Genomic DNA, 26341 nt, shown 5'->3' with positions numbered 1-26341 from the left:
AATGTCGAACAGGTGCCCCAGGCATTTGCAGCCGCCATCTAACCAGTGCGTTGCTACATTATGGTCCATGCCAGGTGGAAAGGCAGGGTAGGAAAAGATTGGGGTAATTGGCGAGCGTAACATAGTTAGGTCAGCCCGGAGAGAGACCCTATCCCAAACCAACATTGTGGGGCGGGTGACTGGTGAGGAATAAAGCCCCCAGGCGCGAGCGAGGCGCAACAACCAGGCATCTCGTCAGATGTGGTGGCCTGCCACAGTCTGGTATATAAAGACCTAATATTTCAAGGTCATCGGGCGGTTATACTCAACCAGGTACCGTAGTAGAGAAGCTTAATGGTAGCGGATGATATTAGGGAAGGCGAGACCGCCGTCTTTCTTAGGGCGTTGTAGCAAGGTCCTCAGCAAGCGAGGAGAGATCGGGCCCCACACAAAATGCTCGATCGCGGTCTGAATATGGCAAAGTGCCTGAGGTGGAGGCTCTAAAGGGAGTGTTTGAAACAAATACAGGGCCTGTGGAAGTACATTCAATTCGACAGCGGACAGCCTACCAAACCATGACAAAGGCTGGCACCGTTCAGCGGGCCAGGTCTGCTAGGATGCGAGTTAGAAGGGCCATGTAGTTCACCTCTTCTGTTTTTGCCAGACTCTTGTGAAGGACCAATCCCGAGATATTCAGTACCGTCCATCACCAAGTCAAAGGCAAAGTTGGCCCGTAGGGCATCGACCATTGAATGGGCAGCGGTGAGGTTGAGTACCTGAGATTTCTGCATTATAATTTTGAAGAGAGTCTGTAGATTCTCAACAATGGCCGGTAGGGAGGTCTCAGGATGTGCCATTGAAAAGATGACATCATCTGCTTAGAGGCTGATAAAACGATGGTGCAAGCCAAACTGGATGCCCTGCGCCTTGGGGTTGTCCCGAAGCAGTTGGGCGAAGGGCTCCATATAAAGAGCGAAGAGCAGAGGAGAAAGGGGGCAGTCTTGCCGGGTTACCCTCTCCACCGCAAAGCTTTCGGAAAGTAAACCATTGACCCGCACCGCTGCTTTCAGAGAGCTATAGATGCTTGTGATCCACTGTCGGAATCTGGGCCCCAAACCAATTCGCTCAAGAGTGGCAAATAAATAAGGTCAGTGCACACGGTCGAAAGCCCTTTCTGCGTCGACTGCTAGTAGTAAGGCTTCTTCTTTGGACCGTTGTACTTTGTCGATCAGGTGGCAGAGTCGATTGGTGTTGTCCCCACATTGCCTACCAGGGATGAAGCCAGATTGGTCCGGGTCGGACCTGTCTTGTGCATGTTCAACCGGGATGCCAGAATGCTGGAGAATAGTTTCACATCAATATTCAGCAGCAAAATTGTGCGGTATGAGCTCTTGAGCTCCGGGTCGTTCCCCGGTTTAGGGATGACTGAGATAGAGGCCTGTAACATTGAGGGTGTGGGGAACCCCGTATCCGCGAAGAAGTTGAACAAGCGGGTAAGAAACGGGGCAAGTTTGGTACAGAAAGTTTTATAAAAAAGAGCATTAATGCCATCAGGGCCTGGCGCCTTCAAGGTCTTCAGTCGAGCGATAGCAGAGATCAACTCCTCAAAATGTAGGGGGGCATCCTGGGCCTCCGCCTCAGTCACGGGAAGAGGAGGGATCGCCGCTCCCCACAGGAACTCAGTGGGATTGGACAGCAGGGAGTGATCGGGGGTATATAGAATTTTATAAAAAGAGAGGAAGGTCGACAGTATCCCGCTGCTATCTATGAACTCCGAACCACCCTCTCCCCGTATCACTTTTGTGGTTTGTTCTGCTTGCTGACTGCGCATGCAGTGCGCCAGCATTCATCCCCCTCTATTGGAGCCCACATAATATTTGTGTTTGAGTCAAACAACCGCGTGCTCAGCTCTGTCAATGTCTACCCGCCTAAGCTGAAGGAGCTTTTTTTCGAACTGCCACCAAATTCTGGGAGAGCCAGTGCGTTTGTGAATAGCCTCCAGTTCCCTGACTTTAGCATCTAGGTCTGCACGTTTGGACTGTGTGAGTTTATTTTCATAAGCTGCCTTGACGATTAGCGTCCCCCTCCCAACAAGTTTAAGTGCCTCCCATACCGAGGAAAGTGGCGAAAGTACTACATCGTTAGTCGCTAAATAGTCAGTCAGGCAACGCTTGATGTTGTCCACTGCTGCCGGAGATTGGAGCAATGAGTCTTGCAGGTGCCACTGGGGGGCGGGTGGAGATCTTGCAGAGGAAAGGCTCATGGTCAAGGTGATGTGTGCATGGTCATACATGGAGCGAGCTTCAATGGTGGAATCTGTAACGCAGGACCAAGCGACTGGGGTAACAAGGAAGTAATCTAGGTGGGCATAAGTCTTGTGCGCCGCCGAGTAGTATGAAAAGTCTCGCTCGTCTGGGTGGCGGCATCGCCAAGCGTCTTGAATCCCTGCATCGTGCAGCCTGTCATCACCTCCCAAGTCGACAGGGCCCCTGCTCCACTGGTTCATGAGCCTGAGCGGTCTATCTCTGTGTCGATTACTAAGTTGAGTTCGACACCCACTACCACTATTGGGTCAGGTGTGTGTAGGACCTCAGCGAAGGCATCTATTAGGAATTCCCTTGGTCGCTCAGTTGGGGAGTGTATAGAAGCTACTGTGAAGTGAAAACGCCCTATATTAAGGCGCAGTCCAAGGAGGCGGCCTTTGATCTCTGCAACGGGACCCCCCAATCAATCAATCAATCCTCGTAGGGTCTCAAGGCGCTGGGGGCGGGGAGGGGGGGAATCTGCTACTGCTTGAACAACCAGGTCTTGAGTTGCTTCCTGAAGGCGAGGTGGTCCTGGGTCAGGCGGAGGTGGGTGGGGAGGGAGTTCCATGTCTTGGCGGCGAGGTAGGAGAAGGATCGTCCCCCTGTGGTGGCTCTGCGGATGCGGGGGACAGCGGCGAGGGCGTGGCTGGTCGAACGAAGCTGGCGTTTGGGAGCGTAGAAGTTGAGGCGGCTGTTGAGGTATCCTGGTCCTTGGCCGTGTAGGGCTTTGTGTGCGTCGGTGAGGAGACGGAAGGTGATTCTCTTGTTGACCGGGAGCCAGTGCAGATCTCTCAGGTGTCCGGAGATGTGGCTGCGACGGGGGATGTCCAGGATGAGTCGTGCTGAGGCGTTCTGGATCCGCTGGAGTCTCTTCTGGAGTTTGGCGGTGGTTCCGGCGTAGAGGGTGTTGCCGTAGTCCAGACGGCTGGTGACGAGGGCCTGGGTGACCGTCTTCCTGGTCTCGGTGGGGATTCACCGGAAGATCTTACGTAGCATGCGCAGGATATTGAAGCATGACAAGGAGACGGCGTTGACTTGTCTCGTCATGGAGAGGGAGGAGTCCAGGATGAAGCCCAGGTTGCGTGCGTGGTCTGTTGGTTTGGGTGCGCTGCCTAGGGCGGGGGGCCACCAGGAGTCGTCCCAGGCGGAGGGTGAGGATCCCAGGATGAGGACTTCCGTCTTGTCCGAGTTCAGTTTCAGGCGGCTGTTCTTCATCCAATCGGCTACCTCTTTCATCCCTTCGTGAAGGTTGTCTCTGGTGGTGGCGGGGTCGTTGGTAAGGGAGAGGATCAGCTGGGTGTCGTCGGCGTAGGAGATGATGTTGAGGTTGTGCTGGCGTGCGATGTCTGCGAGGGGGCTCATGTAGATGTTGAAGAGAGTCGGACTGAGCGAGGAGCCTTGAGGGACGCCGCAGATGACTTCGGTGGCTTCAGATCTGAACGGGGGGAGGCGGACTCTCTGTGTTCTTCCGGCGAGGAAGGAGATGATCCACTCCAGTGCCTTCTCCTGGACTCCGACAATGCTGAGGCGTTGTACTAGGGTACGATGGCAGACAGTGTCGAAGGCCGCGGAGAGGTCGAGGAGGATGAGGGCCGCTGTTTCTCCGTTGTCGAGCAGCGCTCGGATGTCATCGGTGGCTGCGATCAGGGCGGTCTCGGTGCTGTGGTTGGCCCGGAAGCCGGACTGCGAGGGGTCGAGGGATCCGTTCGTCTCGAGGAAGGCAGCCAGCTGCTTGTTGACGGTCTTCTCGATGACTTTTGCAGGAAACGGGAGCAGCGAGATGGGGCGGTAGTTCTTGAGGTCGGTGGGGTCAGCCGATGGCTTCTTGAGTAGAGCGCTGAGTTCGGCGTGCTTCCAGCTCTCCGGGAAGGTAGCGGTGTCAAAGGAGGTGTTGATGATGTCCCGTAGGTGGGGTGCGATGATAGCGTCGGCCTTGTTGAAGACGTGGTGAGGGCAGGGGTCCGTCGGGGATCCGGAGTGGATGGAGTTCATCGTGCGGATGGTGTCTTCGGTGCTGATTGGAGTCCAGGCGCGGAGGGTGGTGGTGGGGGGTGGTGGTTCGGTCGTGGTGCTCGTTGGTTGAGTGCTGAAGCTGTTGTGTATGTCCGCGATCTTGTTGTGGAAGTAGGAGGCGAGGGAGTTGCAGAGGTCTTGGGAAGGGGTGATGTCGTTGTTTCCGGCGTTGGGGTTGGAGAGCTCTTTGAGGATGTTGAAGAGTTCTTTGCTGTTGTGTGCGTTGTTGTCCAGTCGTTCCTTGAAAGCAGTTTTCTTGGTGGCGCGGATGAGTTGGTGGTGTTTCCGGGTGGCGAGCTTGAGGGCAGTCATGTTGTCCGGTGTTGGGTCTCTGCGCCAGGTTCTCCCCCCCACTGAGCCCCTAAAGCGCCTGGAGATTAGGACCACTACCCCCGCTTACTATTCCCAGAGAACCAGAATTGTGAGAGGAAGTGGCTATGACGCATGCGGTGTGTGTCACTGTGAAGCAGGTGGGTTTCTTGAAGGAGACAGATATCACCACCCAAATGTTCGAGCAGAGAAAGGACCGCTTTCCGTTTGACTGGGTTATTAAGTCCCCGGGCATTGAAGCTAACTATCTTAAGTTCCATTGGAAATGGACTGGCCAGCTGGTGTATGTGTTGTGGTCCCGAACAAGGTACTGGAGGGCCGAGTTATAAGAGAAGCCCTGGAGAGGGAGGAGACAACCCCAAAAGATAAGAAAACCCCCCAACATCAACCAAAAATGAGCCATCTCAAGTTGTAGGACACCAGCTCAACAAGAGCCTGCGCAAGAAGAAAACATGGGGGAAAACCTAACAATTAGGCTTTGAAAAATAGTCCAAAATACCACAGTCCAATAGGGGGACATTAGACATAGGTCTATCTGTCGGTCAATGTCAGAGAAGGCCGGGTCCCTGGCGGAAGGCTGTTGAGCAAAGTACTTTGAAAACCAAGAACCGTAGAGGGGCATGGCACTGACCACAAGATAGTAGTCATCCCAGGAGCCCCTCTGGCCTCACTCCAAGGTGGCCATCCCCGTGTGCGTGCTTGGAGTGCTCAGGGGGAACACAGGCGGTTGTGATAGAGAGGAGATCATCGCCTCCCGTTCTTTCCCCATCTCCTCTGGGTCACGTTCCGCAGAGGCCTTCGGTTTCCCAACTGTGTGCCATTGTGATATTCTACGTGTGGAGCGGTCCCTGGGGCTTTCCCTCCGCCCAGCGTGGAGCGGTCCCTGGGGCTCTCCCTCCGCCCAGCGTCCGCTGAATTGTCCAGTCCCAGTAGATCAAGAGCCTCAGTAAAGGAGCGGATCTGGTGCAGTTTTCCATGGGGCTTCAATATGAGGCTGAATGGATGGCCCCACGAATAAGGGATGCCTTTATCCCGGAGATGAGAGGTGATCACTCATCCGTTTGGCAAGCATAGATGCAGCGAGATCTTCAAAGAGTGCTGGGGAGTGCCCCATGGAATTGGATCGGCTGGGCCGCTTGCACCCTGTGGAGGATCTGCTCCTTGAGCTGAAAATCATGCCCACATAAGAGCACGTCCCGAGGGGGGGCCTTCTCACACTGGGAAGGCCCACACGGTGCACCTTGTCCATCTGTATCTCCTGTGGGCCATCATTACCCAGGATCTGCCGGAAGAAAGCCAGGACGTAGGCTCGGAGGTCGTCTCCCTCTGCCTGCCAAGAAATCCTTTGGATGAGGATATTTTTCCTTCATGAGCGGTTCTCCAAATCCTCCGCATGGGTCTGGAGATCTAAGATTTGGTCCCGCAGCCGGATCATTTCTTGTTGGAGCTGGTATAGGTCTTCTTTGCAACGCAGTTCATGATCCTCAAGGACAGCCACTCTCTCCTACACTTCATCCATGTCGCACCTGACTTATTTGGGGTTGGCCAGGAGCTGCCTCCTCAGATCCATTATGCCTTCTTTAATCGCTGAAAAGAGCACCATCATGAGGGCCTTCATAGCAGGCCCATCCGCCCCTCCTAGTTGCTCTGGGAGCCCCGCGTCCCGGGGTGTTGTGGTCGCTGAAATCCGGGCTGACGTCTGCTTCAATAGCATTTCCTTAAGGGTCTTCTCCCTCCTCACCCATGCTGACACCATGTTGCTACGCCTGGGACATTGGAAAGGGCTGCAGGGGGGCTGCCAGGAGCCCAACAGAGTTGGTAGAGGGTAGTCAAGCCATCAAAGCGGCACCGGTGATCAGCGGGATGCAGTGGGTGTACCTCCAGACTCCCCAGTTGCGACCAGCTGGGCATTATGTTTCCAGGGAGGATCCCGTGCGTTCCAGCGCCCATGTGGCAGAAAGGAGGCCGCTCTGGGCAAAAGGCAGAGGCGCCAACCATCGTGCAAGCGGGGTGAGCCCTGGGCCGGTCGTAGCGAGCAGAGCTGCACCCAGCCCTTAGCGATCAGAGGGCAAGCCTGAAGAAGGGGCATACACTCCTCTCAGACCCGAACCATAGAGGAGCTCCGCAAAGGGAGAGGGGGCAATGGGTGGCAGCGTTGTCGCTCCAAGACCACAATCCTCCATGGTGGCCATTGCAGAGGTGTAGTGGTGCCAAGGTGCGCTGGGAAGGGAAGGCTGCACTCACCGGGAGTCTGGGGGATGGAGTGTTGCTCTGCAGGCGGATCACGGCTCTCTACAGGGAGAGTCGGATGGGGCAGTTCCCCGGCTAGTATCCACAGCTAGGAAACCCCAGGCTCCCGGATTCCCCGTCTACAATGCTGTGACCCAGCCAGAAGAGAAGATAAGATGGTGGGCCGCGGGCCGGTCTCCCAATGGATGGACCCTACCTCCCCAGTCCGTGCCAGGCCGCAGGTCACAGTTCAAACAGTGTCCGCAGGCCAAAGTTCAAGCAGAGTGGGGCACCGGGCCTAGTGCTCACACAGGGCCACCAGTGGTGTTGCAAGGCTCTAGGCGCAGCAGCTTCCAGTGCACCGGCAAGAGCCTCGTGGAGATGTAAGATGGCGGGGGCGAGCTGACACCTCAGCTGTCCGCGCCGCTCACCTCCTGCTGCCCTCGGACGGGCCTCCGATCCGGGTCAGCGCCTGCTGCTGAATTCACGGCACAATCACACGGTGCCCACACTGTTGTCGGGCAGGCCTCCTAAGGTTCACTGGCGGTGCCTCTGCTGCGTTCTCCCCTGCTCTGTTGCTGCCTTGGCACGCCTCCTTCCGGGTGCACTGATTCAGTCTGTAATTTCCTCACCGCTGGCACCGCAGGAGGCACAAGTCCGGTCCACATTGTGTCTGACGATTTGAGGTCCAGGTGATGGGACTAATACAAAGCTTCGTATCGGCAAGGCCGGAGTGACGGAGATTTGCGTCCTACCAAGCTGTCATCTTCATGTATATCGTTTTTGACTAATTTGTACGGGTTGCATTTACGTTTGGTTATTAATTATTGCTTTACTTTAAGAAAATTGTAGAAATTCACTGGAAAAAATCAAAGGTTAAAATAATGTAATAGTTAGGTGTGATCTGTTTTTATTCTTTTAATAAACCTTTAAAATTCACTGAAAAAGCCAAAGGTTAAAGTAAAGTGAATTTGTCGGTCTGAACATTAAAGTTTTGAAAGTAACATAAATTCACCAGTTATAGTTAACATCGCTAACTATAACTTGCACCCCAACCATGCACTGCTTATGACCTCACGTATGACACCACTCATGACATGTTTTATGACATCACTCCTGACATCATCCAAGTTTCAATGTACCACATATTGCTGTATAAATGGCTTTGGATTTACACGTAGCATAGTCCACATTAACAATCAACCACAGACATATGGGAAACCCTCTTTGAGTACGGCGTTCTATCTGTGTGCAACTGTTCAGAGATAGCCAAATTAATAAATGCCAATTCCCAAACAAGTCTCCTGTGATCAGTGCAAAGAGCACCACCACTCACAAAGTATAAATCTTTGTTATCACGAAGTTCAGAGTGACTCGATCAGTTAAAGCCAGTACCGTCTCCAAAGTATTCTTTACATTTGCAGATTAAGTCATAGCGCACATTAACATTTCTTTCAGGGAAGCAGACACCCTGGCAGGAAGGCTGGTTTAGCTGCCTGTCCCACTTCAGTTTCACAGCACAGGAGACCAGCAGGATGACAATTCAGCTGAACCATTGAAATCATCAGAATTAAACATCCTGGGACTATTGTCTTTTTAAAAAAAGTAGGGGAACAGGTTCTTATAAATTAAAAAAGTCTGGGCATGTCATGCTCCTCTGATCCTGCCCACTTCAAACTCTGCCTTTATCCTGTTCCTCTACCCATTCTCCTACTTCCTTTCTTTCCCAGGAACAGTGGAGTGTTTTAAAGAGGACATTTGTACATCTTGGCTACAGGCCTTTTGCACGTTTAGTGGGGCTCAGGGTCAGGGAGATAGTTTTGCCAGTGCCTGTGCTTGCTTCCCTTTGTTTGATTCCCTTTGTCTCCTATGCACTCACAGGGCAGACATGTTTCTCTCTAACCCCTTCGATGCTCTTGGTGGAATGGTTCCATCATGAGCATCGGTGGCGCTGTGCTCATGACGGAACCGTTCCGTCATGACCGCACCCATTTTCATTAGGGCCCAGCACCGGCGGTAAATCTACACCGCACGGATGAGGTTAAACCTGGTAAGTGCTTGCTTACACCAACTCCTCTTTCTCCCTCTCGCACAGCACATCAAAGGTGAAGAAAAGCAATTGTTATGCTGCATTTAGAACTCACATTTTAAAAATTATATTTTGTTAATTTGTTTTGAATAATACACCAAATACACTATTTTATGAGCCCCGTCTACCTGCAACTCATTCACAAACTCCCTCATATTTCCCAATTTTTCAACTTTACACGGGTGACCTACCAGGATCCATCACAGCGGCGACTTGGGGTCACAGCCACAGAGTCCTCTGAGGGTCCGTCTCCTACTCCCCTCCTACAATGGCTGCTTGCGGACACTTCACGCTCCCTTGTTGACTTGCGAGGGACCAATGGTTGGTGAGTCTCAAGCGACAATCAATCAATCAGCATTTGTATAGCGCAGCACTGGCACCCCTAGAGGTATCTGGGCGCTGTGAGTGCGACGTCTCTGTCGAAAGCCAGGGCTTGAGTTTCTTCCTGAAGTCCACCACGGCGGGTGCTGTTCGATGTAGAGTCAGCACTCTCTGCTCACCACAAGAGCTGTCTTCTTATCTTCTCTGACACCGGCTCCCAGGAGTCTGGCAGACTCCAGTTAACTCCTCACCACAGAAAATCATTAAATTGGCTTCTGAAGGCTCCTGATGCTGCAGAGCAAATGTTACCTCTGAGGCCTGGAGAGATGTGGACAGGCGAGAGATGAGGACACACTCCCTGTGCCGCTTGACGTCTTCTTAGTTGTGCCATAAGCACAAACGCAGCCACATTCCTCTCTATCAATGCACAGTGTGCCAGCCTACAGGGTGCAGCAGCCGGGGTGTGTTGAGCAACTTCTCATATCCTATTGTGTCATCTGGGTGTGTGCTGTTCCAAGTGAAGTTTCTGATTCCCCGCCTGCGGCGCAGGCTCGAGCCTCTGCTTTCCATTTAGAAACATCCTGATTAGTATGCTTCCTACAGGTTAATGTTTTGTTCATGTCCCATCAGCGGAACTATGGTAACCTTCAATAGTTTACCTGCCCTATCATAGACATAAAAGACAACAATAGAAAAATAACTAAAGATATCAACCACGCATTAAAAGTTAATATTATTCAGGGTGCCGCTCGCACAGAGGTTTTGCCATTTCGAACTCTGACCGGAGCTACAGGAGTAGCCTATTTGTTCTCCAGCCCTTTTCTGCTTATCCAGTGCCCAGCGTGAGGAGGAGTCTTTCATCGAGGCCGCAGAGGAGGTGAGAGGCGCGGCCCCGGGACTGCGAGGACCAGCAAGCAACACCAACAGCTGTGTCCTCTTCCCGCGCGAGCCGCGCCCCCTCCCAGTGCCACGCCCCCTCAAACAGCGCTCTTTACCTCTCGCGGCCCCCGCTTCACGGGAGCCGCTCGCACAGAGGTTTTGCCATTTCGAACTCTGACCGGAGCTACAGGAGTAGCCTATTTGTTCTCCAGCCCTTTTCTGCTTATCCAGTGCCCAGCGTGAGGAGGAGTCTTTCATCGAGCCCGCAGAGGAGGTGAGAGGCGCGGCCCCGGGACTGCGAGGACCAGCAAGCAACACCAACAGCTGTGTCCTCTTCCCGCGCGAGCCGCGCCCCCTCCCAGTGCCACGCCCCCTCTCATCTAACAGGAATTGAGGTGAGTGCATTACCGCGCACCGCGCAACGCGGGACGCGCGCGGGTCGCAGCCCGGGGCGAAGCCCGGGCCAAGGGCGGGCCCGTTGTTGCCCGTTAGTGACCGGTAGAGACCGGACCGGGCTACCTCTCTTGGTTCTTTTATTGTCTATATAGTCACCTTATAAGACCCCATATATGTCTGTCATGCCTGGAAGAACAAGAAGTAAAACTAAATCAGCGATGGCCGTAGCCCAAATCACTGGGCCTATAGATCAATTTATCTCCCGGGTTAACGAGACAATTGATCATAGTATTTCTTTACTGGAACGAAGAGTATCTTTGGACCTTATGAACGCTAAACGCTCGTCCTTGGGCCCTTTAACAACTGCGAGCTCACCTGCCCAGCAAATTTTAACTAATCGTTCCCTTCCTTTACCTCACTCTGCTGCTGGTACACTCACAGTACCAAACTCAGTAGACTTATCAGTGTCTCAATTAGAGTCTGATTCATCATTTGTTGACCTAGAGGCCACTCCAGACCTTGAAGCTTGCCAAACACTCAAAAGGCCAGAGTCTACCATAGATAAATGTCCTCGAGGATCAGGGGAAGGAGGCATTCCTGTATTGCCAGAACCAAGGAATATACCTAAGACCAAGAAAAAACCTAAAACTAACATCAGGAATCATAATCTTGTGTCACCAGCCCCAAATTCAGCATCAGGCATACCTTGTTGGGTTGAAAATATGGTAGCAGATCTAAAATCAGATCTTGAAGCTACAATAACGGCTCAAATCAAACCCTTAATGTCCAAAATTGATAGACTAACATCTTTAATCAACACTAAATGGACTAATAAGGCAAGTGGAAATGTGTCCACACAGATACAAGGGAAAACAAAAGAAGCGCCCCTGGTGAATAACATCAATAGCAACCTACCAAAAGATCCCACCGCAAAGGCTAAAACTTTACCCGACAAACCAGGAGCAGCAACGCACCACTTGTCTCAAAGGGGGGAAAAAGCTGCTGCGTCCTTACCAACTCCTAGCTGTGTAGACCCTATTACAAAGCCCCAAACACCTTCCGGTTCCAAAAAAGTGCCTAATCAATCTGCTAAGGGTTCTAAAAGTTCAGCCACCAATTTGACAGCAACTACCTCCCCAAACAAGACTTATGATCCAAAAACAAGGCCGGCTCGTTTTAAGTCAATTAACTTACCGCCGGAAGTCTCACCCTTTGTGGTTGTACTGACGGGTGTGCCACCACTGAAGGAGGGTAGAAGAGAAACCCTTGTTGAACTAAAAAATAAATGTGCCCAGTGGCTCCACCTGCACAAACCACTACCCATCAACATGTGTGGCGAAATACACGCAGTTAGAAGAGGAGATTGGGTGGGTAGAAATACTAAGACCATAGCAGGAGATGTTATAACTATCAACTTTAGGGATACAGGGGTAGTGAATTTTATTTGTAATACACCTAGTAGTGGGCTGGCTACTCAAATTCACCCACTTCCCTTGTCCTACTTTCTACCCATGCCCCCAATACAATATCCCCCTCGATTCAGCTTCCCAATAAATAGAGGGTACACACATGCTCCACAACATACTATCCATCAGTGGCAGCAACCATGGCAAGGTCCACCTCCTCCTTTTGACCCCTTTGTATCTCAGTTTGCCCACTGGAATAGATTCAGTGCGTTGGAAGAGGTAGACTGACCTAATTCCGATGAAGCTTCCCCCATGCATTTTGCCACCAATAGGGGCGAGGAGGAGGGCTCTCCAGTCACGTCTTACCCGTTATGCCCTAATCTTCCAACTGCGGCAGCCACTAGCCTGATTAAGTCACCATCTTCTGCTTCAGAGAGGGAATGTATAGAATCCCTTAGCCTTACAGACACCGATGGTACTAGAGGAGAAACCACCAAGGATAAAATAAAAATCCTTAGTTGGAACCTTGCGGGCATTTATAGGAAATTGGGTCTGCCTGAGTGGAGTGATCTGGTTGAAGCACATAAGATCTGTATGTTTCAAGAGACCTGGAGTACAGAACCACTCCACCGGGTTGGGTTTGTTACCTTTTTTGTCCCAGCAGAGAAACCCATAAATGGGAAGGGGCGTCCATCGGGGGGTCTTATTACTTGGGTAAGCATCTCCCTGAACTGCCGAACAACATCTAAGCAGATAAATAATCCAGACATTTTAGGCATTTTACTATGCAATCCCTGTAGAGGTTCGACTCTAGCTCTTTACAATGTTTATGCTAGAGGCACAAAAAATGGGTGCACCTCACCTGTAATATCTGATCTTGAGGTGCAACTTAGGGATTGTAAAGAAGCTGATTATACCCTAGTAGCAGGTGATTTTAATTGCACCTATGAGCCACTTCCCCTAGATGGCATCCCTGATCTGGGTGAAGAAGACAGTAGATGGGGCATCCCTTCACTTTCCATCCCTCCGATTAAGCGCTGGACCCGCAGTGCAGTGCAGTTAAATGCACTGACTTTAGAGTTTGGGCTAAGAGCCACCAATGGCCGTACACCTTCTGACCGGATGGGCGCCCCGACCTTCAACAGGGTTGGTCATACTTCGAGGATTGACTATATCCTGTTGGACCTGGGGCTTTGGAGCAGGGTCGAAGATATGACAGTCATACCGACTGTTGAGAGCGACCATAATTCGCTTTCCCTAACTATCACGAATGCCTGGTCTAATGAAGCATCGTCAGCACCTTCTAAATGCTTGCACAAGGTCACTGTCTCTTCCTGTGGAAGGCGCCTAAAGTGGAACAAAGTTGCCAGTAACCCTGACAAACTTGCTAATATAGAGGTGGTACTTGTGGCCTCACAAATAGAATTTGATACCGTTGATTTAGCCACGGCAGCGGACAGGGCAACACCCATTTTTGAAGCTGCTGTCAAGACTATAGGGGAAGTTTTTTGGGTAAAGGGTAATGTAGGGAAGAATATGTCCCAGAATAAAACCAAGGGAATGCATGACTGGTATACAGTAGCTTGCAGGAAAGCTAAGTCTCGACTAATTGAGGCCGTTAAGGGCAAATCTCAACCCCAAATACAGTTAGCCAGGAAAGAACATAAGAGAATACTGGGGCTAGCAAAAAAGGAGTGGGAAGAGGCCTACTGGTCTATCCTTAAAGAAGCTAGCTCTAAGAAAGACTCAAAGTGTTTTTGGGATACCATTAGAGCTCGCAATAGGCCTGATAGTGATTTAATAACTTGTAATATCCCAAGCCAGGCGTGGGTTAAACATTTCTCAAAGCTCTACACCCGCCAAACTGACCAACCGCTGACGAGCGACCCTCAAGGGGGGGTTGTGGCCCCATCATTGCTCCCTCCAATCTGGAACATCCAGCCCAGCGATTTCGACTTTTCCATTAAGGAGGTCGAATATGCAATAGGCACTATTATTCCCCAAAAAGCGGCTGGCCCGGACGGTATCCCTGGTGACCTCTTAAGATCAGATACTTTAAAGTGGGGAAAACTGATCCATTCCCTACAGTCGCTATCTGTAGGGGCGCCCCTGTCCCCTCCTCGTGGAAAGGGGCGGAGGTGGTCCCTATTTATAAAAAAGGCCCCAGAGAAGACCCGTCAAATTATAGGCCCATTAGCCTGCTAGACATCAGCCAAAAAGTAGTCGGCAAGGTTCTACTGGTAAGAATTTTAAATTGGGTAGAAGAAAACAAAATCCTTACTGACTACCAGGCGGGCTTTAGAGTGGGAACTGGGACAATCGAGCAAGCTTTTAGGCTCATGATGGTCTATAGGAAAGTTGTGGTCATAGGCAAGGGCAGTCTTTATCTCGCGTTCATCGATTTAAAGACTGCCTTTGACCTTGTACCTAGGGAGACCTTATGGAGCGTTTTGGCCGATATGGGGTTGCCGCACTACTTGCTTGTATTACTTGTTAGGTTGCACGAAAATAGTTTTGCCCAGATTAGGTGGGGCCCAGGGGGGGAAAAAACTAATAGTATCCCGGTTGAGAGAGGTGTCCGCCAGGGATGTGTGTTAGCTCCCACCCTTTTCTCCCTTTACATCAATGGGGTGGTTGAGCATCTTCGGAAACATCCCTCAGATGAACCATCCCTGGCTGGCGAACGTATACCAAACCTCCTCTTCGCGGATGACACGCTTTTAATATCTAAAACCCCAATAGGCCTCCAAAGGCTCCTAAATAACTTTCAATCCTTCTGCGCCAACCGGGGTCTGGTAATCAACACTAGCAAAACAAAATATCTTGTACTGAATCCTCCCAAAAAACCAGTCCGCTCTCCTATCCTGAATGCTGAACCCCTGGAGAGGGTAGAAGTTTTTGACTATCTTGGGATACGCCTTTCACATAAAATGGACTGGACACCACACTTGGACAAAATGCTCCTAACCCATAAGAGAATAACAGGAGCTCTTTTGAAAGAACAACGCTCCTGTAAAATAAGACCTATAGCTGCAGTCCTAGAGATCTATTCGGCCAAGGGTGTCAGCTCTGCTCTCTATGGGGCCGAACTCTGGGGGTCATCCATTTCTGATGCTCTACCAAGATCCGAGATGAAATTTTGTAGAGCGATTATGTCTCTACCGCAGGGAACTCCTACGGTCCCGCTAATGTTGGACTTAGGCTGTCGCCCAATTGATGACCTCGCAAAATTTCGTCCACTTTTGCTATGGGCGCGTCTGTGGCGTGTGGAGGAACTCAGCAAATATGCTCAAGGCCTTGCAGAAATCATGTCACTACCAGGGTGGCACAAAATTAAATGGTTGAGAGACATGAAGTCGCTGCTAGCCAATCTGGGCCTAAATGAAGCGTGGATAAATAGAACTTCACCCCCGAAGTTAACCCTCAAGAAACTTTATTGGGACTGGATCTCCACACAAAGAAATACTAGTACCACTATGGGCAGACTTACGGAGGATTTTCTGAAGTTTAAAGATCAACCTAAACGGGAAGTGTATCTTGACACTATTGAAAAACCCTTTGATAGGGCTCTATACTTTAAATTTAGAGCAGGAACCCTTCCCCTTTATTCCTTTACTTCGAGTTGGAAATCCCGTGCACAAACCACAGAGCTTTGCCCAGCGTGTTTAGTTAAACCAGAGACATTGGCACATTTTATGTTTGAGTGCAGAGAGTATGTAATACCAAGGAGGGTTTGGCTCAAAAACTTATGCCGGCAGTTGGGTACCAAGAGTCACGTGGCCGCAATCAGGATATTAATGTCTGATAGCCGTGCCACTTATGCTTGTGCCTTAGCCAAATTTTTATCATGGGCTTGGTCTATTCGAATCAAAAGGCTAAAATTGACTGTTTAATTCTTTTTTTAAAAAAAGTCGAATGCTTAATGAACTGCTTTGTAAATTTGTAAAAATGTTTTACATATGCTTTTCTGATTTTATAAATTGTTGTATTGTGATTTATGTGTTGCTTTTATAATAATATTTTTATCGAAATAAAGCCTTTTTGACTTTGACTTTGAATATTATTCAGTTCCTTTTTAGAACGTGGCTACCCACCAGGGTTTCGCTGCTCCTGATGAAAACAAAAGACACACAATTGATGGATGGAAGGCAGAGCAAATCAAAACATTCACCCCCTGTCAAGAGATCTGGGTTAAATCCATCATTCTTTTGCTCATCATGCCACCCCAGTTTTGATTTATTCTGCATTCCATCCATCAATTGTATGTCTTTTTCTTTCTCACCCTAAGTGCGCCAGGTATGCCCAGACGTGTGTCCTGGGCTCACTGTGCCACTGGAATCAAGCTATGCTGGCTGAAGAGGGGTGAAACCCTGAAACCGGTCCTAGGATGCTTGTTTCTGGTACAGGGAGAACCTGGCTTGGCAGTTCAGGCTGGGCTGTTCCCATGAGGCACCGGGTCAAGTCTGATTTGCGGATGGCCAGGTCTAAACTGGGGTGGCATGGTGAGCAAAAGAATAATGGATTTAGCCCAGATCTCTTGACTGGGGGTGGATGTTTTGATTTGTTCTGCATTCCATCCATCAATTGTATGTCTCCTGATAAAAACAAAGAAAACACAAGGAAATGATGGACGGAGTGCTGAAACTTTTCAGACACTCACCCCCAGTCACAGATCTGGATTGAATCTATCATCGTTCTTTAGCTCACTTTTCCACCCCAGTTCAGACATAGCTATACGCAAATCAATCTTGACCCTGTGCCTCATTGGAACAGTCCAGCCTGAACTGCTAAGCTGTGTCTTCCCTGGACCGGAAAGAAGCATCCTAGTACCGGTTTCGGGCTAACAGCCCTTATCAGCCAGGCTAGCTTTAATCCAGTAGCAAAGTGAGCAAGGGACCCACGTCTGGGCATACCCTGTCAACTTAGTGCGAACCAAAGCAAACACAAGGAGATGATGAACAGAGTGCTGAAACTTTTCAGACACTCAACCCCAGTCACAAATCAGGGTTGAATCCATTATTGTTCTTTAGCGCACTCTGCCACCCCAGTTCAGACATAGCTATATGCAAATCAGTCTTGACCCTGTGCATCATGGGAACAGTCCAGCCGGAACTGCCAAGCCATGCCTTCCCTGGACCGGAAACAAGCATCCTGGGACCGGTTTCAGGCTGACAGCCCTCATCAGCCCGGCTTGCTTGAATCCAGTGGCAAAGTGAGCAAGGGACCCATGTCTGGGCATACCCTGCATCTTAGGGCAAACAAAGCAAACACAAGGAGATGATGGATAGAGTGCACCTGATAAAAACAAGCCAGATAAAAGCAGATGTGCATGTCAGACATTCTTAGCTATACGTTAATGCACAGCGTGTAAGCCTCCCCGGTGCAGCAGCTCGAGTGCCCCAGTACCTATAGGGAGATCACTCTGCTAGACGCCACCGGAAATTTGTTTGCAAATTGTGTATTACACCAGCTAAAGGTATGGGTAGAGGAAAAGAAATCCAACCCCAGGAATAGGTGGGTTTGAGACCAAACCCCTCCACCTTAGACAACATATGTTTTATTTAATCGTGGAAAAGTATGTCCAGAAGTGGGGTATGTCTGTCTACACGACCTATATTGATTTTTCCACCACCTTTGACTGCATGGTCAGGCACACCCTCTGGAGTGAACTTAGTGCTTGGGCATTCCAGAAGGTCTACTAAAATTGATCCTAGCCCTGTACACTTCCACATGGTGCCATGCAGTGATTGTTGGTAATTGCGGCCTTGCAACAAAAATTGAAACCAGGAATAGTTTAAACCAAGGGTGCCTATTGGAGCCCCGGCTCTTCCCTATATATCGCTGATTTGCTGGAGGTGATGAGCTGTGTAAGTGGTGATGCCCCAAAGGGAGGGTCTCAGCCCGTGGGGACACCACTGTCTGTTGATGATTTTGTGTTATTAGATCTGACACCAAAAAGACTGCAGAAACCACTTGACTTGTTATCAACTTATGCTGAGACCTAATATTTGAGCGTCAACATAAATAAAAGTGGGATCATAAAGTTTCTCACCACGGATTGTCATTTAACAACAGAATATAGTCGGTCCTTGGGCAGTGTACCTTTGGAAATGGTTGAATCACGTTTGTCGAATAAGGCATTGATTCCTGCAAATGCACTTAAAGCACTTTATGGTGCAATGAGGCAAAGACACTTTAACCATTTATAAACTGTACATAAGATGTAAATACCCCAAACTTGTTATATGGTGTAGAAATTATAAAAGTACATCACTGGCACTGTATGCAAAGGTCAGAGGGGAAGATCCTGGGGTCTATATAGAGTCTAAATACAATGGCGCCAATTGAGGCATCACACATCGAAATGAGTTTGATAAGCACTTTAATAAGAGGATTGGCAGCCATAATATGATGGGGATACCGTCTTCTTTCACAGGATAAGACCCTTAGGAGGATTATAGGAACAGAATGCTTTGACCCTATAAGGAGGGATTGTACATTGATGATAAATCCTTTGTTCACACTTAAGCACTTTTGTTTAAATATGGCAGATCTGCAAAATATGATCTAATTCAAACTTAGAGGGTATTTCAAATCATTCATGAAAAATAGCTCCATGGAATATGACATTCAGCTAAGAGAGGGAATAACGAGGCTGCTTGAAATAATACTGTCTTGATGTGTTTCGACGACACAACTTTATCTCGGCTGGAACTTAGAGCATGGTGTCGGCCATTGTATGGTATTGGTAGCAGAATTATCTCCCTTGAAACAGTGTTACAGATGCTTGGTGGTGAATAACATGGCAGGACAAGTTGTGTAATTTATGTAAGGGTTAGATCATGTTTTATTTGTTTGTTCTGCTTTTTATCCCCCAGATGTATCTTTTTAAAACATCTTTGTATGAAATAAGGCATTAAGTCAGCGAGAACAGCAACCCAGATGTTATACTGTGAATGAATTGATGTGTTGCACAACATTTTAGTTTTTTTAATGTTTTTAATAAAAGGTACTGTTTTGAATCATATCTATTAAATTACTGTTGATCTCTTTGTAGCTCTAAATCTTTGATAAAATCTTGAAATCCTGAGTGACTTATATCCCTTGCTGTCAGCTGGGTGTGTGCTTTCCCCATGCCGTGGTTCCTGCACTCCTGCCTGGGGCACAGGCTCGAGCCTCTGCTTACAAATGACAAATATCCTAATTAGTATGTTTCCTACTGTTGAATATTTAGTTCACGTTCCAGTAGCGACTCCTGGTAAGGTTGAAGAGTTCACCTGAGTCATATCTGGGATTGCAGCGCAAGTGATGTCAGCTGTAAGTGGGTTAGAATGAAAGGAATTACAGAACGACCTGAGGAAAATCCCTGCACTCTCAGGCAGTCTGTCTGTCTGAGGGATAGCCTTGATCTTGTGTTAGTAATAATTGTACATGACTTATTTCTGAGGATATGGTCCATTTGTCTTTTTCTTCTCAATACATCACGACTAGACACTCTTTAGCACTAAAGCACATTTATCCACAGAGTGTTGTTTAAAAGTGTTGTAAAAACAGACATGATGGACTGAGCTCTGAAACCTTTCAGACACTCACCCCCAGTCACAGATCTGGGTTGAACCCATCATCGTTCTTTTGCTCACTTCGCGACCCCAGTGCAGACACAGCTATACGCAAATCAGTCTAACCCTGTGCCTCCTGGGAACAGTCCAGACTGAACTGCCAAGCCATGCCTTCCCTGGACCATAAACAAGTATCCTGTGACTGGTTTCGGGCTAACAGCCCTCGTCAGCCAGGCTATCTTGAATGCAGTGTAAAGTGAGCAAGGGACCCACTACTGGGCATACCCTACCTTCCCTGGATCGGAAACAATCTTCCGAGGATTGGTTTCAGGCTAACAGCCCTCATCAGCTAGGCTAGCTTGATTGCAGTGTAAAGTGAGCAAGGGACCCAAGTCTAGGCATACTCTGCCAACTTAGGGTAAACAGAGCAAACACAAAAGGATGATGGGCGAGGCGCTGAAACTTTTCAGACACTCACCCCCAGTCACAGATCGGGGTTGAATCCATCATCTTTCTTTAGCGCACTTTGCCACCCCAATTCAGACACAGCTATATGCAAATCAGTCTTGACCCAGTGCCTCATGGGAACAGTCCAGCCCAAACTGCCAAGCCATGTCTTACCTGGGCCGGAATCAAGCATCCTGGTATCGGCTTTGGGCTCACAGCCCTCACCAGCCAGGCGAGCTTGAATCCAGAGGCAAAGTGAGCAAGGGACCCACGTCTAGGCATACACTGCCAACTTAGGGTGAACAAAGCAAACACAAGGAGATGATGGACGGAGCGCTGACACATTTCATACACTCTCCCCTAGTCACAGATCTGGGTTGAATCCATCATTGTTTGTCAGCTCCCTTCGCCACCCCAGTTCAGACACAGCTATATGCAAATCAGTCTTGATCCTGTGCCTCATGGGAACAGGTCAGCCCGAACTGCCAAGACATGCCTTCCCTGGACCAGATATAAGCTACTGAGGACCGGTTTCTGGCATTTCAGCCGTCATCAGCCAGGCTAGCTTGAATCCTGTGGCAAAGTGAGCAAGAGGCCCACGTCTGGGCATACCCTGCCAACTTAGGGCGAACAAAGAAAACACAAGAAGATGGTGGACAGAGTCTGAAACTTTCCAGACACTCACCCCAGGTGTACAGTTGTTCTGCCAATGTGTCCCATGTGCCCACTTAGTGAGATTACTTAGTCTTTGCATCTAATATTGATTTTCCATCTGTGTAACTAAATGTACAGTCTTGACAAATCACATAGCATACTGGGTGACACATGTGTCAGCTGTTCTGTTATGATGGACTATTTCCTGAAATGTTAATACTTGACTCAAAACCAAAGAACTGTAGTAAAATCCCGACTGGATCAAATAAAGTAACTAATCCACAACTATTATATTTTGTTTTCTCTTCAACAAACACTACATCAAAAGGCCATAATAATCTGTCAAATGTACACTCTTTTGTAAGTTGGGCACTCTATGTCTGCTGAAGTACGCATATAGTGCATATATTAAGTTTACTGGGTTAGGCTTTGGTACACCCAGAATTGGGAGTTCACTAGGTCAAGTAGTAAACTACCAAAGCCCTAAATTCAACAGCCAGAGTCCCCTGGACACATGTGTGACTTGGAGAGGTAAATAGGCCTAATACTTCCCAAAATGTATCTATTAGGTTGATAAAAAGTAAGGTCGAGTACAAGGGTTCTCAAATAAATGAGTGTGTCATCCACATAACGGACACCACCTGTATCGCATGGTCTGCTGTCACTCCTTAGTCATCTAGGACCTTAAGAAGCAAATCTGCATACCTGAGTGAATGTGGATTCATATTTTTATGAGCCTCAATGTACCCAAATATAGGCCTAGGTAGCTGCACAACCTTTTACCTACAGTTTTCCAACTTTGCTCTACATAACGGTTCTGGTGCTGAGCTTTTACCTAGTTACGTGTCTAATAAATGTTGTGTGGTTTTCTTCTAAACCTAGCCTAATTTATTATGCATGAAGATTCTTAGTATCATATCTTAATCCCCCTGCCTGCAGGATTACCATCTTCTGTATAATAACTCTGTACAAAAGTCACTGCATTCGTCATCCTTGGACGACAGGCCCACAGTACCATTACAAATCTAGGTAGAACCTCTGGGGGTAACTTTCGGGTTTAAAAGAAACAAATCTTCACTGGGAAACCAGAGGAGAAACTTCCATGCTGACATAAGATGCTGAGATTCCTGCATGCAGAAACTCCAGCACGCAATGGTCGACATTCCTTGCGGGGTGACCAACTAGAGACCAAGACGGGATCCTTCGTTCTCTCCCATTAGGCAATGGGTTGGCTCTTTTCTAGGGCATTCTTGGCTTATCACCTACATACATGTTAAGTATAATTAGGTTCAGTAAGTCACAGAGCTTTATTTGATCTTTTTGAAATGGATCCTAAAAGCACAAGTTATCTAAAAAGTCCAACATAATATATACACATTTAAAATAAGAATTAAACAGTTGCAGTGATCCAGGTAAATTCATATAAAACGTTTACGATAAAAGGCTTTCAGAATTTAAAATGAATTAATTAGTTGTTGCTACTAAAATGGCATCCCACCTTTTTCCTCTTCCTAAGACAAGCCCAGAAAAATGAGGCAAACAAACAGCATACAAATGGATCCGGTAGAGTTTTTAAAAAGTACATGGCCACCCGGCACTGCCTAAAGTTGTAGTACCTCATGATTGGGAGTATGAATGTTTTCCTTTTCTCTGTATAGGTCTTGCAAAATAATACAATGTGTAGATCTGACTGTACTGCATAGTTGTTACAGGGACAGGGTAAGAGGTCTGCTAATTTATATTTATTTTGGTGGCATCCCAGGAGTAGCGGGATCATGTTCATGCGGAAACGCAAAATAATAAATCTGTGTTGCGCATTATTTATGCGTGATAAATACTGAACACCTTCCCCAGATCTTGGTGGTACCACATCATAAAAATGGAGGAATGATGAATACGTTTTTTTTATCTTCGGGCATACTTTGATCTCTTAATGAATAAATCCGTTATTCTTTCCCTTGAAACCCTTTTGCAGGTCTCAGGGTCCTGAAATAATTCTCCGATCCATTTCCTTTAAGATGGACCTCCATGTAATTTAACCATCCAATTATTTTACAATAATCTAATTTACAACAGTCCTTGGTAATGGTTTGTGTCAAATCCACTGTAGACCTCCACCATACTGATAGCCACAACAAGACTGGAGCCAGTCTTATGTTGTCGCTCAAATAAGGAAGCCCCAATTCACAGTGTAAAATATGATTTGGGGCTGATTGCGGTAAGGACACACAGTTTTAAAAAAAGGCGTCTTCTATTTGTTGTAGTGGTGCAACATTAGCCATACCCCACAGTCCTGCCCCATATAGTGCAGCAGACTTTGTTTTAGCTGAATATATTTTCGATTTAGGTTCACTTAGGGCTAGCATCTTACGAGTATGCATGATTACTGTAATCTATCCATATGCCTGCATGTATTCACTGTTTTAGCACCATGGTAGAATTCTATCTTTTGTTTACTCTGTTGGTACTTGTAATCATAATTATATCTGTTTCTGTCTAATGGTTGTCACAGCACACAATACTAGATTGATGCTGGTACAATAAATGCTTATTGAAAACGTCTCCATCATTTATTCTGTGTATTTCTCTGAGACCAAGTGAGCACGCGTGACTGTGAGAAAAGTGTTGAACTGTTTCCACGATCCCTGAAGGATCAAGTGTTGTCATGTTCGATAGTTGCCAGAAACTATTTCCTCCTTGATAAGGTTAGGGGGCTTATAGTCGAACTGTGCGCTAGCTGGTCTACAGGCTAACATACCCTTTGGGGGTGTCTGCAATCAGTCTGGACACCAATTCCTTAGTTTATGTTGTCTAAATGTGCAGATTCTATATAGATTTATGGGAACTACACAACAATACCTAAGGTGATTAGAAGAGATGATGAGTGCAGCTCTGTCTCTTACCACATTAAAACAACCTAATGCCTGATATCTCTTTTACTGTTCCTAACCATCACAGTGAGTGCCGTAGTACGATTCATACCCAGGTCACAAAATCAGAGTCAACCTTTAACCTCTCCAACACCCTAAAAACATACTCTCAACCCATGGCAGGAAAGGTTGTTTCTGTATCTAAAACAGCAGGCATATAGTCATTTTCTCAAAGGGTTATATTAAGTACTGAACATATGCCAGTCTTCAAAGTATACTGACTCAATGACACACAGATCCAGACTGGCAGGATGGACCATCAAAGCAAGGTCCACTGGAGGTTTGTTGTAATGTCTTTGTCTTTCTATCAGCTAGGCCTACGTTGAATCCAAGTGTACTTGTGGTGGGGAATAAATCTTCAACATCAGTAGAAATGTAGGTAAGTTTTATTGAGACTAAAACAAGCATCGCTTATCACCCAGAGACCCCTGGGTGATAAGCACTATATAAATCCAACATACAATACAATACAATACAATACAATACATCTCACAGCTGCCCAGTCATTAGCAGCTGCCACTTCCCAGAATCCTCCCTCTCCGTAACCTTCCATACCAACGTTTCAACCTCGAATTGCATATAAGATTTCAAACACAACATATCTCTTTTTCTTATAACAAAACAAAATACAATCAACAAATATTAGCAATAATATTACAATACTTAGTATTAACTCAATAAACAATACAATAGTTACTTTGGCAACTTTTGTTTAAACCTTGTCCAATAATTGTTCAGCACACAACTCCTGCATTACTGCAGGATGAGATTTTGTCATTTTCCTAGCATTCCAAACGTCTCTACCTTGCAATTCCTTTTACCTTTCAAATTTTAGAAGACAAAAGAGTTCCCCCTTTCTTACCTATTGAACCCTTCCTTGACGCAACCCAATCATTCACCTGACCGTACTTGTTTTACGGTTTGATATTCTCTTGTGTCTTGTTTGATTACCTCTCTGATATTTACTCACACTCTCAGGTCACCCAAATTACATCTACCTTTGTGCACTGCATCCATCCAAGATACACTCTTCAATGTAGTTATCTTCTTTTTAAATAAACAGTAGAAGTATGATGTGTGGCTCAATCATTCCACAACATCTTTTGAATTGCTTTCCTTCCAATATAAATCACTGAGCACACCTGCACACTTTCAGACAATACCTGGTTAGACCTCTCCACAAAGGCATTTTCTCTTGGATGGTGAAAAGCTGTGCAATGGTGATTAACACCATTCTCCCACAAGACACCTTCCATTTGCCTTGAAACAAATTGTGGGCCATTACCAGCTACTATTTTCTTTGGCCATCTCTCTCACACAAATTCGTAACGTGTAACAGTATCAGATTCTGCAAAATTCACAAACTTCACATGTGACCACTTAGAAAAATAGTCCACCAGTACTAACGCATAATTTTCTGAACACCCTTTCACAGAGAATAGCCCACAAATATTCAGACATAATTCCTGACATGGATCACTTGGGAATTCAATGGGAATGATGAGCGTTTCCTGGGACTTGTGCAATTTGTCACTCATTGCGCATGGTAATGTCTTCCAATCGTCTAATCCACTCCAGGCTACCAAATATTTTCCTAGCTTTTCTATTAATTTCTGATGTTCCACCATGTCCTTCATGTACAACATCAATTTTCTGTTATCAACATTACACGAACAACGAACATGTCACCAGGGTACAATTTGCTCTCATCCCACAAACTGTCCAACAACAAAGCCTTAGTCTTTACCATGGCCATCATTCAATTTAACACTTCTTGATTTCCAACATTTCAGCATCCAGATTTCTTTCAGAGTCTTATTCCTTCTCCATGATAACTCCTTTACAGGTAAGTCCAGGTACATATTTAACATCAAAGGAGAACTCTTGTAGTTATTAAAGCCCTTAAGCTAATCTGGGTGTAGCATTGCCAGCTCCCTTCATAGAATATTGGTCCACTAAAGCTTTGAGATTGGCTATTAATTCAAATAGACTACTTCAAATATCATTTTTAAAATGTTTAATCACCAACCAACATGCTAAAGCTTCATTCTTGATCACACTCTACCTTTCCCCTGCCCTCTAAGGCTATGACAAGCAAATGCTACCACCCTTTCAATTCCATTCCATTCTTGCATCAAGACTGCACCCAAACAATACAAACAGGCATCGGTCACTAAAACTGATCGAACATTCACGTTAAATGGCTTCAAAGTCACCACAGTCATGATACTACTCTTAATTCATTCAAAAGCAATTTCACATTAATTAGCCCCATCAAACCTCACATTTTTCTTTAAAAGTTTCCTTAATTCCCTGGTCAAATCAGAAACACGTGCAATACATTTTGCATATTACTCTGGCATTCCGAGGAACAACCTCAATTGTTCCGTGTTTGATTGGGATGGGGCACTCTCACTGCTTTTACTAATCTCCTAAATATTCCATTGTTCCCCTGCAAAATTACACATACTCTTGCTTACTTTCAATCCTATATCATTCAATATTGTTAACCTCTTTCAAAACCTTATGATGCTCAACGAACTCCTTTCCCCATACCAGAATATCATCCTGGAAAAACTTCACATTAGACTCATTAGCAAATAACGTCAGCATAATCCTTTTGAATGGGTTGAGGGGTAGATAGCAAGCTGATCCCACAGTTGGAAGTTCCTTCTCCTTGTTTGCTCCTCTGAACGCTGCCACTCTGCTACACGCCACCCATTGCTGAACCAGCAATCAAGCCTTCTCTTGCTGCTTATGTGTCAGCTGCGTGGTTGGGGTTGGTGAGGTTTCTTGCCACTTT

General features: G+C 47.3%; 1 protein-coding gene across 1 annotated transcript in view; it reads right to left on the bottom strand.

Moving 5' to 3' along the window:
• The window catches only part of LOC147663847 (long-chain-fatty-acid--CoA ligase ACSBG2-like), a 159197-nt gene extending 149513 nt beyond the window's left edge, over positions 1-9684 (bottom strand). The window contains exon 1 of the mRNA XM_086950155.1: positions 9138-9684. Coding sequence (XP_086806281.1) covers positions 9138-9147 — 10 coding nt within the window. The 5' untranslated portion in view covers positions 9148-9684. The remainder of the gene's footprint in view (positions 1-9137) is intronic.
• Between the last annotated feature and the right edge of the window lie 16657 nt (positions 9685-26341).

Source organism: Lissotriton vulgaris, unplaced genomic scaffold, assembly GCF_964263255.1.
Source record: "Lissotriton vulgaris unplaced genomic scaffold, aLisVul1.2 SCAFFOLD_2881, whole genome shotgun sequence".
NCBI lineage: Eukaryota > Metazoa > Chordata > Amphibia > Caudata > Salamandridae > Lissotriton > Lissotriton vulgaris.
This window is presented reverse-complemented; position numbering and strand designations above follow the sequence as displayed.